Here is an 18,125-nt window from a genome sequence, read left to right on the forward strand (position 1 = left end):
TTTCTTTTTCATGATGTCACACAAGGAAGTAATGTGCTTGAAGGATTGGCTTAAACTGCATTCAGTTGTACTTGAATCTGAATATATCTGAAGCTCCTAAAGCCTTGACATTACCATTTGGACTTATTTAAAGTAAACAAAATAATAACCTTGTTGTGCATAAACCTCTGAATTTGATGAAAGTGATAAAATAAAATTCCAAAAGTCATTATTATTGCATTTAGCTAATATAAATAATTGTAATCCTAACTAACCTTAAAGGTTCAGTTGTATTGAATGTCAGAGAATTGTTTTTCTTTTTATACAATGTGCATATATCTGGTTTCAACACTGTACATCTGATGAAAACCCCTAGAAGCCATAACCAAGGTTAATCATGAAAGGTGGCCAAAACAAAAGCACTAACTGAAATTAAAATGCAGCTTGACAAATTTCTAGTCATAATTTCTCTAAATTATTCTAATCATTTTATTTGACACATTGTGGTTATATCAATGTGTGGAAAGCATTGGTTTAGAGCCAAAAGGGAAAGATTGGGCAAGTTTGGCTGTTTGGATGACAGAAAAGACATGTAGAACATTTGCAATAGAAAATTTTTTAGTAATTCTGAGTGAATCAAATTCCAGACAGGACTGCTGGCTGGAAATTCAAGCCATAAATGCTCTTGTACTTAAACTGCTATCACATTGTATCTATGATTTCTTAGCTTTTAGCTTTAACAAAAAGTGGATTAATTTGGCCTGACATTGTTAAAATGCCAATATAAAGCTAAATATAGATATAAATTATAGGTTTGAAACTTTATTTAGACATCTGCTAAGCTCTCATTTATATTATATATTTGAAAATATAAAGATCTGGGACTTGTAGGTAAACTTGTGCTAGCTGCTTTAGCAATGCTAATTCCTAAAGCAGCTAGCACGGGTGTCTCTTCTCCTTTTATTTGAGAAGAGACAGCAAATTATCCCCAAATATGTTGACTTTGATGGGGCCAAATTTAATCCACTTTTTTTTAATCCACTCATCAGACTTTCCATTCGACATTCCAAATTAAATCCAATTCATCATTAACCTTTGTTTTATTTGCTAAAACTATCTTTGCTAGGAAATCTATCCCATTCTTGATTTACTTTTTTTTTTTTTTCAAACAAGTATGACTCAATACAAAGCCACAGCTTTGGTAAAAGTGTGTTATTTAAGATGTTTGAATTTGGGTGAGAAACTGACAGGATTTATTTTTGTTATCCATAACATCCCGTGTCTACGGTCATTGCCACTTTGACGTAGTTCTGGTTACAACTGACCCGAGAATCACGTTCTCCATGCATTTTTGGTGAACGGATGAAGAAATGGCGTTGAAACTGCTTTTCTTTTCCACTACAGAGCTGCGTGAAAGTCTAACAACAAATGTAATCAGAGCGATGGCTCAAGGTGCATCCTGTAAGATACATTTTCAGGTTCCAAGGTGGGGGGAAAAACCCCCATCTGTATTAACCCCGAAATTCCAAAACATATCCAATATGGCTGTCCTGAGTAAGAAAGTTTGCTTGTTTGCCTTTCTGATGGCTTTCAATGTCAATAATTCAGTCAGACATCTATTTGTGAACATGTGTCTTTATTGTCTGATTTTTGAAAACTGTTAGTCCTGAGATTCAAACTAAGAGTAGAGTAATTAGAATATAGCATTAGCCTCGTCGGACATTGAACTGTCGCTGCCGCAAATACGAAACAGAAATGCAAGTGAAAACATGTGTATGACAAGTGTTGCCCCAATAGTGGGTCATCCATCTACTCTGTAAAATCAGGTTTGACTTTAGCATTTTTGACCGTTTTACGCTTTACCTATGGACATGTTTAATGGTTTACACGGTTTGATTCCATCACATTCAAAGGTGTTCTCACTTTCTGTCTTAAATATGTTTCCCAGTCCTGTTCACCCATCTGGCCTTATTCGCAATAATTCTCCTTAGTCAAGGCCAGAAAGCAAAAAAAACACATCAGACAGAAGCTTCCATGTTGCTTGGCCACCAACTTGCCTTTTGTCTGTTGTAAAAATAAAAAAAAAGGGTATTGTGGATTTATTTCTGTATACAGCTGAAAGAGCAATAAAAATGATCACAGCTAAGTATTTTCAGTTCTTTTTTGTATCCGTGTTAGTAAGCAGCACACAACCAGACAGACACATTTTCAGTCTTTTTCATGGGGAACTTTTATTGTAACCCTCAATAAACATACCTTATAATATTCATTGCCCTTAATATCATCTTATATTCTAATATGAACATTCTGGTAAATTGCCATTTGTACATGTACCCTGCAGACTCATATTCACCAGTGGCAAGTGAACTTCCTGGAAACGCATAATAAACCCCGCAGATCTGCAGGGAAAACGGCGCCATCTACTGCCATTCCGGAAGGAGACGAAAAGTACAGACCTGACAAGAACTCCTTATGACAGAATTTAATTTGGTGGTTGTAATGTTTTGCTTTCCCGAACAGGTAAAAAAAAAAAAAAAAAAAAAAAAAGAAAAGACCGTTCACTGTTCCTAACAAAATGACGCGATGTACACCCACACAATGGGAGGTATGGCACAGCTAACGGCTGTAGAGACCCATAATAAACCAAACATATGCATTTTCATTGACTATCCCAAATGTAACGATACCAGTAATACTCCAACAGACTAATACTATTTAACTAATCTTGTAAACTGCTATAGCTGAATTGTACAACCATTTAACTGAGCATACAGCCCATTTCTAATGTCATATAGGGTAAGGGTGCTGGTGTGGTTTTATCCTCTACATTCTTACTACTAAAGCACCACTAAAGTATTTAAAACATTTCTTTTGGCTCAATGTCACAGAAAAAAAACCCCAGATGCGACTCAGATGAGAATAAACTGCCAAAATAATAAATCAACCTCATCAAGAATACCACTTCCTTTTGGATTTGAGCCACAATGGCAGCATCCATTTGCTTCTCAGAAACTGCAGCATATTTGGTGATAAAACCAGTGAATTTCACTCTAGATGTAACACAATGAGAATTTTATTATTATTTATCATATATTTTCCTACACATTTAAATTTATTGGATGATGGACCTCTATAGTGTTGCATTAAGTGTTTTGTTGAGAAGCTACCTCCTTGAAGTCTGACTGCTCTTCTCGGGTCTTCGTAGTCGGACCTGTTCTAGGACGCTATGACACGTTTGGGTCAAACAAATTGATAGGCGAGGAAATGGCATGATGGGATCAGCCCAGACGCATGCTGGATCACCAGAGGACATGCAGGCTCCAGGGTGACCTGAGGGGTCAAAGGGCGGGAGACGAAGCGAGGAGAGTCTTTCCTCCTCTCAACAGTTGTGGTATGGAAGTTGGTAGCATGTGATTAGCAGCATTTTACCGTTGTTCCGTCTATTTCTTTTATTTGACAGAAAGAAGCTGTCAGAACATGTAGAGCTGTAGTTACTACTGCATGCCTGTGTGTGGCAGCATGGAGGATCTGTGAGCATTATGGGTGAGTTTGACTGTACAGTGCTAAGACAGGCTGTTGAGGAGAAAAAACAAACAAACAAAAAACCAGTCTATATGGTAACATTTCTCAGTACGAAGCCACATCTCCTCTCCTGTCTGACATGATCACCATGTTTTAGGAACGAGCATTAGAAGATCTGAGCAGAACCTGCCAAGAACAGCAGGTGAGGATGGCTATATACATATCTATTTACATCAGTGAAAACAACATCCGAAAGTAACTTTACATCAGGCAATGTAGCATTGGATTAACCTAAGGTTTGATTCTCTGTGTGTGTTGCCTTATTGTTTTAGTCACAGAACTAAGTGTCTTCCCGTTTCAGAAATCAGCTGGTGATAATGTTCATGAAGCTTTATGAGCGTAACTTTGAAGCAGAACCTTCTATAATTTAACAAATGCACTAATATGTATAGAACAGAGTTTGTGGTCTAACAAGGTGGAAACTATATAATTTTTGCTAAATTGGCAAAACATATCAACTATCCGTTTATAATGTATTTAACTGTTAGATGTGACAGCTTTAGCTAGCTAACAGTCAGCTAAAATTTCTGTTAGCTAGAACTTGCATCTGGGTTAGCTAGCTGTTTGCTACAGCTACTTAGGCCGCTTGTCAGCTAGCTGTTTGCTACATCAGGCAATGTAGCATTGCTACAGCTAGCTAACAAGCGGCCTAACTAGCTGTAGTTAGGCCGCTTGTCAGCTAGCTGTTTGCTACAGCTAGTTAGGCCGCTTGTCAGCTAGCTGTTTGCTACAGCTAGTTAGGCCGCTTGTCAGCTAGCTGTTTGCTACAGCTACTTAGGCCGCTTGTCAGCTAGCTGTTTGCTACAGAGTTTGTGGTCTAACAAGGTGGAAACTATATAATTTTTGCTAAATTAGCAAACACGCTAGCATGTAGCTGTTTGCTACAGCTAGCTAACAAGCGGCCTAACTAGCTGTAGCAAACAGCTAGCTAACAAGCGGCCTAACTAGCTGTAGCAAACAGCTAGCTAACAAGCGGCCTAAGTAGCTGTAGTAAACAGCTAGCTAACCCAGATGCAAGTTCTAGTTAATTAGGCCGCTTGTTAGCTAGTTGTGACAAAATAAACAAAAGCACTATTAGTATGGATTATTTTCATTTGTACTACATTTATATAAAAACAGAAAACATAATTTCTTCGTTGTCTGGTACTTAGCTATGAAGCAAGTATGTCTAAACCAACTGTAACTTATGGTATTTATGATAGCCAGTCAAAAGCAAGAATGTTAAAAAAGGAATTTATACAACACTGGTAAGCTAACAACTTTTGGTAGGCTTAAATTATTAATGTATATATTCCATGTCAATGTACAATTAGCAAATATAACCTGTTTTCAGAGAAAACAGGCCTTTGGTTCTTTTTTTAAAGTTATTTGGTTAAATGTTTGGTTTTCAATGCTTTGCAAGTTTCTTTGGATAAAAAGTAACAACTACAGGTCACATATTTAATCAAATTGAAAAAATATCAATCAAAGATCCAGAGATTAACAGCTTTATATGTAACAAACCTAAAAATTAAACCATGTGTCAACTGTTAGGCGCTTGCCTTTACGAAACGTTTATGGAGAAATAGGATTTAGCAACATGTTATGAGAAAGGATTAACATCACAGAAAGCTCCTAATTTCAATACTAGCTGAGTTTATCTTTCCCAAAAGTCTTTTATAATAAACTTCTTCTCTTTTTGGTAAAGCGTCTTGTACAACCATGCTGTTTTTTTCCTGTGTCTCCACCATTAACTAACAGCTTACCTGACTGTGTGCACTTTGTTTTGGGCGGTTAGCATCAATAGCTAACTGAAAATGTTCTTCTGGAATAGTACATACCTAGTTAAGTGACTTAAACAAAAAGGTCAAAGCTCACACACTGAGCCCAGCACTGCAGTAGGTGTAAGAAGATAAAACATTTAAGACAAGCCGTCACAGATTGCATATTGGGGGGGAAAAAAATTTAAAAAAAGTAAAGCCACGCTAGCATTAGCTTTCCAAAAAGAAACATTTGCATATCCATTCATTGACTGTGTGTGACGGTGCTCACAGCAAAATGTGTGAAAGTGTGTGATTTTTAGACAGTAGGTGTATCAGCAATAATCCATACAAGTCGTTATTTTGGGCGAAGACAATATGCATACAACGTACAATCCGTTAGGTTGCTGTTTTGTTCATACATCATAAGCTCCACACAATTTCATTTGGTAGATTTTGGTGAACATGTTCAAGTATATATATATATCTATATCTATATATATATAGATTCCATGTATATATGTATACTCTATTCTTTGTGTCACATAAAAAGATGCATTGCGCTTTACTAAGACAAAGAAGCTGCTTCAAGTGTCTCTGCTTTAACGTGGAAGAGATTATTTTGGGATCTTAAAATGACTGGAAAATGTTTCTCTCTTTTTTTTGTGATTTTCATTTCATTGCACTGGGAAGTTTGGATTTAATTCCTTTGTTCTTTGGAACGTGTGAACAAACAGGTGATCCTGCATAACTGAAGGCTAAGTTGACAAGCATCGCACCACAAAGCTTAGTGTACCACCCCACTCTGGACGTGAAAGGACCCCTCCCTCCTCCTCCAATGGGAACGCTCTTCTTGGCATCAGTCGACGTACATAGGAGAGACGGGCGAGGCGGGGATCTGATCCAGGATGCGACACACGTAGCTGGCCACGTCCACGAAGCGCTCCTCGTACATCAGAATAAACGGGTGTTTCTGGGAGAGAGGAGGCAAGAAGCTTCAGGCTCGTTCGGGTGTCGCTCAGATCAAAACGGCTCCAGGTTGGGTGAGCAAATTTTGGGTTAAATATGGCCTAAATGCCTACAGAAAGTCATTAAAGGTGTAAGTATTTGTAATTGTGCCCCAGTTTCCCTATTTTGGATATTTTTTCCTTTGTTTTTGAGAAGAAAAACTATTGTTCTACATGATTGTACCAGCAGGTGGCGATAATTCAACAATAACAACCTAAAAGAAATTCAAAAGAAGTTCCTGAGAATGGCTAAAGGAGTGTTAGGCTGGGTTAAAAATTACCGCTAAACTACTTAAGTTCATGCTTTTCCCCTCACATTGCCTTCCTTTTCTATCACTTCTTCAGCACACATTTCTAGTTTAAATAATAATAATAAAAAAAAGCATTGAAGTCAAGTTTGATGGATGTGTGATTTTGCAAAATTAGGCTGCTCTGTCTTGATTTTCATAAACCCATCTAGTCCACACCAAAGGTTTTTGACAATCTCCCTTTTGAAAAAACATTTTTAAAAATCTGGCACTTTTGTCAAAAACACTTCAGACACATTCAGAAGAGACATTAAAAAAAAGCAACAACAACAAAAGCAAAAACAACAGTAAATATCAACGTTGGTACAAACAGGTTTAGTTTTCTGCATTTTTGTTATTATTTGAATACCTGAATTACAAAAACTAGCTTGGTGGGTTGTTTTTTTGGAAGTATTTAAAGAACATTGACGTAGGCAGGATGGCCTCGTTATTTCTGACCATAAAAATGCTACTATTAGAATTGTAGTACATCTACCAACTGCAGGAAATAAGAAAATGAATTGCTTAAAACTCCATTGAGGCATTCCTTCAGAAGTCAGAATAGTTTACTAGCTAAATACCAAATTTTACTCAGCGACAACCATTTAGGGATCTACTGTTGCGGGTGTGTTTGCCTGTTGTTTGGTCGGCTGGTGTTGCGAGGAAAGTTGCTTTAACAGAGATTGACAGCAGAATAAAAACTGCAGTAATGCTCTATGTATATATCAATAAGTTTCAAATTCAAATCATTAAACAACATTTGCCAACACCCCTGCTTAAATTTAATGCTGAAAAGACTAACTTACTTTTAAACTAGATACTTAAAACATGTCTTTAGCATTCTCAGCTTCTTGAAGACAGCTCTGTGATATCAAAATGAGTTTTACAAAATATTTTGTGACATCTTTAAGTTCAGAAGTTGAACTAAAGGAACAAGTCCTCTGCCACAAGTCAGTTTAGCCTTTAACAACAGAAAATATTTCAAATTATGACCAAACTCTTTTCAAACCAGCTCCTGAACAAACCTAACGAAGCTAATGAAAGGGCACTCACCAGAAGCTCCCTGTACTTTGGCCTCTTTGACTCGTCTTTTGTAAGGCTGCACAAAAAAAAGAAAAAAAGAGCTGATTATCCATCACTGTAAGCAGAGCTCAGGTCAGATTTTACACACCGGAAACTGAAAAGGCATGGAAGGAAAGCGGGAGGCTTTTCCAGGGGAAAAATCTGACCCTAAAATCACCAGCATCCAATTTTTGTTCTGGGGAAGCTAAAAACAAAACGAGGCAAGAATGTTTCCTGCAATGACACCCACCATAGGTTAACGAAGTTGATGAACTTTGGGGAGAACTGCCTCTCCTCCGAGTTGCTGAGCTGTGGAGGTTCTCCTTTCACCACTTGTGTCAGTTGATCAAAAACACTATTCCACTTGGGGTATGGGAATCTTCCTGTGGCTAACTCATACTGGAAGAAAGAAAAAAAAACAAAAAACAGTATGAGCAACCCTTACCGGCCTCGTTTGAGCTGCGGTTTAAAATCAGATCTGGAGATCTTATCGGTTACCAAGGTGATTCCCAAGCTCCAAACGTCGGAGCGGACGTCGTAGCCCTGTCTGGAAGCACTGGGGTCTATCCTTTCAGGCTGGCAGAAAAAAAAAAGAAGCAAATATTCACACAAAATAGATTAGATAGGGCAGTTTTCTTTAGGCTTTTATTTTAGGTCAATTACCCGATAACTAAATCAGTTGTGAATTCAAAAATATTGAAATTACAAGAGAAAAATTAATCACATTTTGACACTTTTAACACATCCCCAGTAGAGAATTTGGTTTAAATATGTAGATTTGATCTTTTGCTCCAGATTCTAAAGTTTTCCAGTCAATTCAGTGATCAAGAACAAATGACTAATTTCAGATAAACAGTAGTTAAGGCAAGGGAAACTATTAAATTAGGCCAAAGCGAACTACACCTGTTAAAAATTTTTTTTTTTTTCCTTTTAGTTTTGATAGTAAAACACATTTAAAAACCTTAAAGAAGTTCGTTTCTCCTTGTCTGAAAATCTCTAAGGTGCGTTTAGCGCTGAATAAACGGGCCCAACTTTAATTCATGCACAGTAACCTTCAACAAATTTAGTTGAAGGTTAAGCGGTTGGCACTTACTGCCATGTAAGGCCTGCAGCCTGCATCTCTAGTCTTGGCTATGGAATCCACCAGCTGGCCGCTGATGCCGAAGTCACACAGTTTGATGTTTCCCCTTCTGTCCATTAGAATGTTGGAAGGTTTGATGTCTGCCAAGACGGGAAAAATGAGTCAATCTGGTAGAAATTAAAGCGAACGTTAGGTACTGAAGCTAAAAACTAAATACGACTCTTACCTCTGTGAATTATTTTCAAGTTTTCTTTTAAGTGATTCAGTGCTTTAACGGTCTGTTAAAAAAAATAAATTTAAAAAAAAAAAAATCAAACCGTCAGGTCATTTTCATGAATTGTTCCATGTAAATTGCAAGGAGGAAAACGTGACACGGTTGCTTACAGCTAATGTTATTTTGCCTAATATTTCCTCTGGAATGACATCATCTAATACGCAATATACATATTTGTAGAATTTGTCTAATGAGGTAGACATGAGCTCCATGCAAATCCAACAGTCGCCCTGAAAAAAAAAGCGAGAAGAAATGTTACAACAGAAGGAAGTATACAAACACTGTTAGTAGCAAAGTATATTTTAAAGATTAAAGGGGCAGTGTTATGCATTTTATAGGAATATAGTGCCATTTTGTAACATAATCAAGTAACTATGTTAACTTAAGATGTTAAATAAATCCTCTATATGTCAACTATGACAAAAGAAATTTTACTTCCTCATTTAATGCCTTGAAATTGGGCCTCTGTCTCTTTAAGAACTAATACTCTTTCTGAAACTCCGCCTTCAGGAAGTCATCACAACATCTCAAGCTTGGAAACAAGCTTGGAAACTACAGCTCTGAGGAGGAGCTCTGACTCAAAGGCGGGGCTAGGTCCACTCAGGCGTTGCCATGAAGATTAAAGAATTTCTCAAACATTAATGAAAGTATCAAGGTAACACTCCAGGTGTGTCTTTGATGAGGGAATAACATTATAACATGATGTAAAGCTAAAAAAAAAAAAAAAAAGTCGATTTTAAGTGATACTGCCCCTTTAAGTGAGATTGTGGTGGATTTTCTAGACCTCTCTGAAGAGAGCGCCGTAGAACTGGACGATGTAGTCACAGTCGCTACTCCTCATCACCACATCCAGGTCCATCAGCAGCTGCTTCTGCTCCTTCTCGTCCACAGTGGAGCGAATCCTCTGGGGGGAAATTCACACAGACGCGCCGAACGCAGTCAGCTATACGAACGGAAAACGTCCAGATCACATCACACGGATGTCCTTCCGCGGTTGGTGTGAATCACCTTGACTGCCATGATCTGGCCCGTCGGTTTATGGACCATCTTGTTGACTGAGCCGTAGGCGCCGCGGCCGATCTCCCCGAGGTCTCTCAGGTCCTCCGCAGTGAAGTCGCAGTGCTGCTCCGGGGAGATCTTCAGCTTCCCGGACGACTCGATGCTGTGTGTCCGCAGGCGCTCTCTGCACGAACGGAGGCGGGTGCGGTTAGCCACCAAGCACAGGACACGAGAAAACAGAGGCCAGACGATGATGAAGGAGGAAGAAATTAGAAGGAGAATTAACAAAAAAAACTAATACTGAAAAACCAGAACCGTTGCCATAGTCGAACTCGTTTAGTTTTAACAGCCAAAGAGACAGTTTGGAGTCTTACCACGATGTCGTCAGCATTTGCTTTATTGTAAAGTCACAAACTTTAGTTATAAACTCTGTTTTAAACAGCCGCTGTGTATGTGAAGCCTTTTTACCAGATCTATGATGTTAAGACGCCGTCTGAGTTTATAACTTCAAAAAAAGACACCAGAAGAATGTTGGTCCAACATTGAGACCAACTTTTTTTGTTGAACCTTTGTATTTTTATTATCTTAATGTATAAATGCAGGGACTTTAAGCTAATTGTTAAAAAGACTTTAATCAGAATCTGTTAAAAAACATTTTTTCATTCTGGCAGAGAATACCATAAAATAGAATAGAATAGAATTACTTTATTCATCCCAGCAGGGAAATTATTTCGCAGTTACAGCAGCATAGAGACAAGACACACAACAACCACCACTGAGTAGCAATTGTAGACAAAAATAAAACATAACAACAACAATATAACAACAAATATTCACTTGTATGATCTCGGTCAGGGACGTGCGACATTTACAAAGCAAAAAGCAGTTTTTTGCCCCCAGTCCAGCTAATTAAAACTCGTTACATAACTTTTAGTGGAAAGACAACTTCAAAAATTTTTAATGAATATCTATTATAGGAAGATATTCATTATATTCCTGTTTTTAGATTTTGAAACAAAGAAAAACATCAAACATCTACAAAAAAGAGAATCGATATATTTTCTTCTATGGGATGCTGACGTTTGTGGGAAATGACGGAAACAAAAAACACTAAAAAAAAAACCCCGACATAATAATGAGAAAAAGCATAACAGATATTTCTGATACTTTTATCATTCTGTCCTAAACAGACAAAAAAGCTACTAAAATTAGCATTTGTTATATCTATAGTTTGAAAAAAAAAAGTTGGTTCTGAACTTTTTTTTTTAGCCAAATTATCATCAGCATGGAAACAGGAAGAACTAAGTGAGTTCAGGATTTAGCACTAAAACCAATTAGGTAAAACAATTTTTAAAAAACACTCTGTGGGCAAAAGCTGCTAAACAAGAGATACATTAGCAAATTATTAGCTTTGCTTTGGCCAACAGAAAAAGCATAAAGAAATATCTCCAGAAAGTCTCTCTTTATAGTGAATTTCTCAGGCTGAAAATGGCATTAGCACAAAAGCTACCACTAGAGGGCGCCCTTTGGTCACGGCATATTTAAACAAACTGTAATTAAGTAAAAGGAAGTAAAAATACATAAAAAAAAAAAAAACCTCCATGGCTTCCCAGCCTTTACTTACATGTGAGGATTCTGGAACGATGGAGCCGTGGGATGAAGCGGAAGCCTGGAGGTCGGCTTCACTGGAGAGTTGGCGAAATTTAACTTTAGAGCTTTACGTTTGCCTGGTTGGCAGAGAGAGAGAGAGAAACACATCCAGGTTGCCACACAGAGTAGGAGGGAGGTCAGCCAGATGATGCCAACAGCCGAAACAAGCACGTCTCAATACATCAGAGTAGAACCAGTGATTTAAATAAAACATGAAACTCTTCATTGCACACAGTCTGAATTACTTTATTACTATTCTTTTTGGCGATAAATGCTTACAGCTCATTAAAATGAGTAGTTATATTATACAAAAATGTATTTTCAATACAATACAATTCAATATTCTTCTTTAGTCTTTCATCTTACTCACAATTGGGTGGGTCGTAAGATAACATGTCTCTCATAAAAATCATTCTTTTTTGTTTAGGTTTCTGCAGTACTCAGAGAAACAAAACGTGTTGCTTTCCATCAACCTTGAACTGTAATTATAAAAATGTAATTATTAAAATATATTGTAATCTGTGTGCAATGAAATGAAGTCGTACATGAGTTTCTCTTTTTAATCGGAGTCAATAAAATGAAAGGAAATGTTTGATGATTCAGCAATTGATTAATCGCATGACATAATGAAGTTAGCTAGATTATTTCCATTCTAATGATTCATATTTTTTCAAGGGCAATTTTGCTTACATACAATTCATAGTTATGGTTTCGGGAGTGTGTCGTTTTTAGTCATTGTTTTTGGTTGTGTTTTATCTTTTCCAAGTCTAATATGGAGTGTTTTTATAAATCTTTAACAGTTTTATCGCTTGAAAATTGTCTCAAATCAACAATATTATCGTTTATCGCAATACTCTGGGGCAGTTTATCGTCCGGCAAAATTTGCTATATCGACAAGTCTATTGAGGATATTCTAATGTATTGAGATGCACCTGTGTACAGAGTGCAACATAATGCGTGTCTTGACTTGAGATAAGCCCAAATAACCAAATGCCCAATAAGCAATATATAAAGAAACAAATATTTGGGGTTATCTGAAGTTCCTCATAAAGTCAGAAGAAGAACAGAAGCAGAATGTCCCTGTGTACAGAGGTTCCCAATGTTCACAAACTTCTATAAGAAAAAACTCAAACAAATGGCATGCAGTGTGTGTCCACGTTATTGGAAAACCACTGGGATGACATTGGAAATCTCTGTTCGATTAAAATGTGCAAAAACCCCCAAACAGCTCCCTTTTTAATAAAAATTTTCTACCAAAGCGTTCCCACCACTCAAACAGCACCGATGACTCGACACTTTGACTGGACTCGGGTGAATTCAACACAGGCGCCGGGATGAGGGTGTCGCTTTCAGGTGCTGAGGTTAAGTGCTGGGTCCTCTTTGCCATGCCGTGTCCAACCAGCTGGAGCGCAAACGGATCCCTTAACCTTTAAGCCCCCAGTGCAAAAGGAATGTTTGGTGGCCGTATAGAGAGTTAACAGTGGACAGACATCCCCCCCCTCCACTAGCTTCCCACCCGACTACCAGAACACCACACAGGCTCCTTCAGTAGTATACAGTGGTCCCTTCTGAACCCAGTTTTCCACCACCTGTTTGGATGACGGTATCAGAAGTATCTAATCCTGAGTATGGCTCACTGGATGGGGTGGAAACCACTTTAGACTACTGACGTGTTCCAACATAGAGTAGAAGTCAGAGTGCTTTGAGTGAAACTCTTAGTGCTTACTTTGGGGCACTCCGGACAGGCTTATCTGAAACCCTGAAGTAAAAGGAGGGGGAAAAAGGCAGTGTTTTTACTACATTTTCTCAGGGCTTACGTCAGCGTAAGTGGGTTGTTTTTCGGCAAATCTGGGTGCTGGAAGTGGAATATAGGGCAGGTTGCAGTGGGTCTGCTACATACATGTGTGTGGAAAATGAGAGGACAGAGGACTGGTGCTAGTTTTGATTATTTTTTGACAGCTTCAGACCAAAAATGAAGCATTTGTCACGTTCCACTGGCAGATGACTTTATCTCCGGCAATAAAACAACGTTTCTGCTAAAAATGACCCCGTTAGTTTCTCATGAGGCCCTCTCCAGTTGCTGGAGTCTGAGTATGAATGTGTGCTTTTCAGCTAGACATATGTCCATGTTTGAGACTCTTATTCTGAAGTAATAAAAGGAAGCAGGAAGCAGATTTGGCCATAAAAACAGAAAAGCAACAGAATTTTGCTAATTTAAAATAATCGGTGCTTGTGCGCCCCTATTCTGTGGTCGCCCTGGGCAACTGCCCCAGGCTCCCTATATCAACAGATGTATTTTGGAATATTTTGTACATACATACTAACATTTTATTTTGGTTGCGCCTCCCACTCATAAGCAAAGTCATGTTTTTGGTGAGAAAACCTGACATTTTTAGGATATTTCCAAATAGTCAGTGTGAGATATTTACGTATAGAATGCTGAATGTGTTACAACACACGTTAATATGTTTTATGCTGATGAGTTTTCTATCCTTCTGTTATGGGTCATGATGGATTGGGTGATGTCGGCAGCCTTTTGGAAATCTTAGAGTGGAAATAACGAAAAAAGAAAGAAGATACACAATAAAGAAAGTCGGGAAGGAAGGAAACAAACAAAAAAGAAATTGAAGGAAGGATACAAAGAAGGAAGAGAGGCACAAAGGAAGGATACAAGAACAGATGGAAGGAGGGAAGGACAAAAAAGAATAATAGAAATAGAGAAAAACACGAGGAATGAGGAGCATCATTTTTTAGACGATAGGGTGAAAAAAAAAAAGTCAGTGTAATTAATTTTTCCATACTTATCCAGACCTGGAAAACAGTAAAATTCCCAGACTTTTCCAGACTGCGTAGGAACCTAGTTTAGAATTTGTGAGCAATGACATGTGGCAGTGGAACCAGACTGGGAGTCTGTATGCTGGGATGAGACGGTTCTCTCCAGCAGACACTAGAAAAATGCAGAGTGTCTCTGAAGCAGACATTGTTGCTATCTGACGTCTACAATAGCTTTTTTTTTTTTTTTTCAAACTCCGGATAAGGGATGCAAAAACATCCATAAATAAAACTTGGCAACATGCAGACAGGATGATAAGATGGAGGTGAATTTTTCCGCAAATAAAAAGTGGAAGAAAAGGGAAAATTAATGACAGCGTATGGATAAGGAAAAGCTGAAGGAGTGTCTTGGCCAAGAAATGGCCAACAAAAACAAAGATAACAACCGCAGATCCTCTAAAAGAAGGCTAAGTCCTTGGAAAATAAAAGTGAATACCTGTTTCATTTTGACATCTCCAGCAGGTGTTGGTTTCTGCAAAAAACCAATCAAGGTTTAGATAAAATATTTCACACTAGACATCGGTCACAGAGTAAAGACATGCAACTTAGATCTGTTCATCTCAAGACTGCGTCAGCAGCTGCCATAATGGGACAGGGGGTCTGTCTGATGTGTTTTTGAGAATGTATTTTTATGGAATTATGGTCAGAAGTTTGCATAAACTAATCAAGGGCATGGATGCAATAATACTTTCTGCCTTTAACAATTTATTTGAACTGATCTTTCAAATAAACTGAACGACTTGTTGGACAAATTGAAAGACTTCTTGGATTTACCAATAACCACAGTAATAGAAAGGCTGTGGCTATTTAAAAAGGGTGAAGGAAGATTTTAGATTGGAAACTGCATTCAATTTGAAAGATTTTTTTTTTTTTTTTGTTAATCCCGCTTCTTAAAGAGAGCTACAGATAACAGGAAGGCTAAACAAATCCCAAAGCCAAGTTGGTGTAGAGAAACTCATTTATGGTCAAATGTCCAGCCAGAATTAGGCCAAAAGTTTGCAGACAGCTACAAAATGTGTGTGATGGAGGGGAAAATGCTAAGAAGGATTTAGCCTTTTATGAATACTCTGTATCCTGGGTGGATCAGGGAAAATCCAAGATACCTTCAAACTTGTGCTTTTCAACACTCGCTTAAAAACCAATAATTTTAAGCATGAAATTAATAACTGCCCATTGATTAATGCATGTGAACTTCTTAATAGAAATCTATTTCTCACTTTTTTGGGGGGGGGGAATAAGAAGAGCCAACCATGACAAATGAATAAGACCAGCTGGTTGCAACTTTTACCAACCATTGGCATACGCTTCCTGTCCGATAATGGAACTTGCTTGCTAACTTGTGCTAGCTCGTGAGCTAAGCCGCGTCTAAACCCACTGTTTCATCAATTAGCAGCAAAGCGCGCTTACAAGCAACAATGAACACACTGTTTGATACCATTTACAATGTGACTCATGTTAGCGCGTTTTAATTTCGATAACTCCCGAGTTGAGTTAGCAACACAGAAACGTCCGTGACTAGTAGCATCTAAACAAGAGTTATGACTCAGCGACACATAACTATCTACGAGCAATACGTTTAGTGTTTGCCAAGCCTGGACGTAAGACTCGGGCACTGACAGGGGTGTAATGTCACGGTGGCCTGCCTGGGGAGAGAAATTCATTTCACAGTAGGGCCTTGTGCTTGTTGTAGCAACAGTGTGCTAACAACATTGGAGTTAACGTCAGAACCAGGCTGAGTTCATCTGAACACTTCTGAATACAAACGACTAGTATCTTATAGTATAGAAACATTTCAATATATCCGAACAGGAATGTTTGCTTTAAAACTCAGTTAACCCTTCAACATCAGCTGCGAAAACAGTAGTCGTGTTAGTGTTTAAGCTACTTCAAGCTAACCCTATCAGCCAGAGCGTAAACGGAAACTACGCAAATAGACATTCAAAATAAAAGCCGCCGTTAAAAAGGCGTTCTTTGATATTTAAAAGTTTTTACGGTTGTGTACTGAGCAGTGAACTATTTTTTGCTTTTCTGTTTGCATGAGATTTTTATGTCATAACAACCAAAATGCTTTCACAAAAATAAAAAAAAAACACCCATATATACAATGCTCAACTTGCTTTTATTTTTAACAGAAAAAAAACATTTCTGATGTATTTTTCTGAATGTTATGATATACTGCTAATTAGTGGTGGCACTTTTAAGCATGACACTGCGAAGAATTTTAATGCACAGCATCTGAAATATGGCGTACTATATATACAAAGTCTTTGCACTCTGCACATTGATATTGCAACAGAATATACATTGTACAGTTTTCACAGTTAAAACACTTTTGACTACAATACTTATGTTTATATCTATGCTACATTTTGCGGTGTTTGGCGATTTTGCAAAGAAATAACAGTGCTCTGTCGCCCACCCTGTACATTTTTATTTCATTTGCCATACAAGTCCTGTACATTTCTCATGACAAGATACGTATACGTATTTTATTTTTGAACGTTATCACCGGAAACACAAATGTACATAAGTCCTATTTGACCACGGTGGGGAGGAGGGTTAGCTTCAGGGAAGCCACAAGCTATCTTTACCGACTAAGTTGGCCATCTACGCTGGAGACGGTAAAAGACCGAGAGAGTAGCCGTCAACGCCTACCTTGCATGCTGCTGCTCTGTGTCTGTTGGTGAAGGTGATGCGACGTGGCTCCCAGAATATTGCCGGAGCCCGTGGAGTTGCCGTTCGGACTGGGAGTCGCCATTGTTGTGTTCCGGCGGCAGCCAGCGCTCGGGCTGCAATGCAGAGTGAAACTTCGCCCTCCCTCCAGACGGGACACTGCGTCACTTGAACGCAGCAGCTGTACCACGGCCACGTCTGGGCCGCTGCTGCCTTTAAGGACAGTCGAAAATCCTGGTTACCACCACCTTATACTGAAACATTAATACTTTTTGATATACTAAGACTTGTACTCTCTCTGTATAAAATGAACTTCTTTTTGAATAAATGTGGATGCCTTTATTTAAAATTTTCTGTACTAATCTTTTGTCTTCTGGTTTATTTTACCCAAACAGAAGAATGACCCGAGCTTTTTATTTATGCATATGCACTTCAATCAACGTTGGGTTGTCGGCATTTTTAAAAGACCGTGCAAGTCGAATCACGACCTCCGAAATGCAAGAATAGACTTGCGTGGGTTATCAGACAGGAGTCTTTCGGTCTTCTTTAGGTGGATATGTCACGACAAATGGTAAATCTGCGCTAAATCAGTCTGTTTGGGTTAACTTTATGCAAAACAACACCCAGAATTTAACTTTTATTTCCAAATGCACATTATGGCGCAAGAAGAAAAAGAGAGTTGGGAGTTAACTTTTTTTTTTTTTTCCAGCATATACCCCTAAAGTGTTTGTACCTTCACTGGAACAATTTATTTTGCCACTTAGAAGTTCTGGAAGAACTATTTATAACCTTTGAATATGTAGAAGCACTGCAGGTTTCCTTCTAAAATGTGAAAGTAACATACATATTTTTTCAAATGTAGTCAGATTAACGAAAGTTATTTTAATTACTTTATCACATACTCGTAATAAACTGCAAACATAATAGTGTGATTTTTTTTTACCTCCATCAAATTACTGA

At 38.1% G+C, this 18,125-nt stretch overlaps 1 protein-coding gene across 2 annotated transcripts; it reads right to left on the reverse strand.

Moving 5' to 3' along the window:
• Positions 1 to 1,130: 1,130 nt before the first annotated feature.
• Positions 1,131 to 17,504, reverse strand: LOC102225231 (dual specificity mitogen-activated protein kinase kinase 4-like). 2 transcript variants are annotated; one of them, XM_014473363.2, is made up of 13 exons: positions 17,148 to 17,504; positions 14,929 to 14,964; positions 13,387 to 13,419; positions 11,635 to 11,737; positions 10,020 to 10,194; positions 9,796 to 9,915; positions 9,122 to 9,241; positions 8,964 to 9,015; positions 8,750 to 8,877; positions 8,155 to 8,232; positions 7,907 to 8,055; positions 7,648 to 7,693; positions 1,131 to 6,273 (listed from the first exon to the last, which is right to left on the reverse strand). In XM_014473363.2, the coding sequence occupies exons 1-13, from the start codon at positions 17,248 to 17,250 to the stop codon at positions 6,160 to 6,162; spliced, it is 1,257 nt and encodes a 418-aa protein (XP_014328849.1). In that variant the 5' UTR covers positions 17,251 to 17,504; the 3' UTR covers positions 1,131 to 6,159. The 2 variants fall into 2 exon arrangements, with proteins under 2 accessions (XP_014328849.1, XP_023196511.1); XM_023340743.1 differs by lacking the exon at positions 13,387 to 13,419 and having other exon boundaries at positions 17,148 to 17,502.
• Positions 17,505 to 18,125: the final 621 nt, after the last annotated feature.

The sequence above is a fragment of the Xiphophorus maculatus genome, chromosome 10 (genome assembly GCF_002775205.1).
Source record: "Xiphophorus maculatus strain JP 163 A chromosome 10, X_maculatus-5.0-male, whole genome shotgun sequence".
Taxonomy (NCBI): Eukaryota; Metazoa; Chordata; class Actinopteri; order Cyprinodontiformes; family Poeciliidae; genus Xiphophorus; species Xiphophorus maculatus.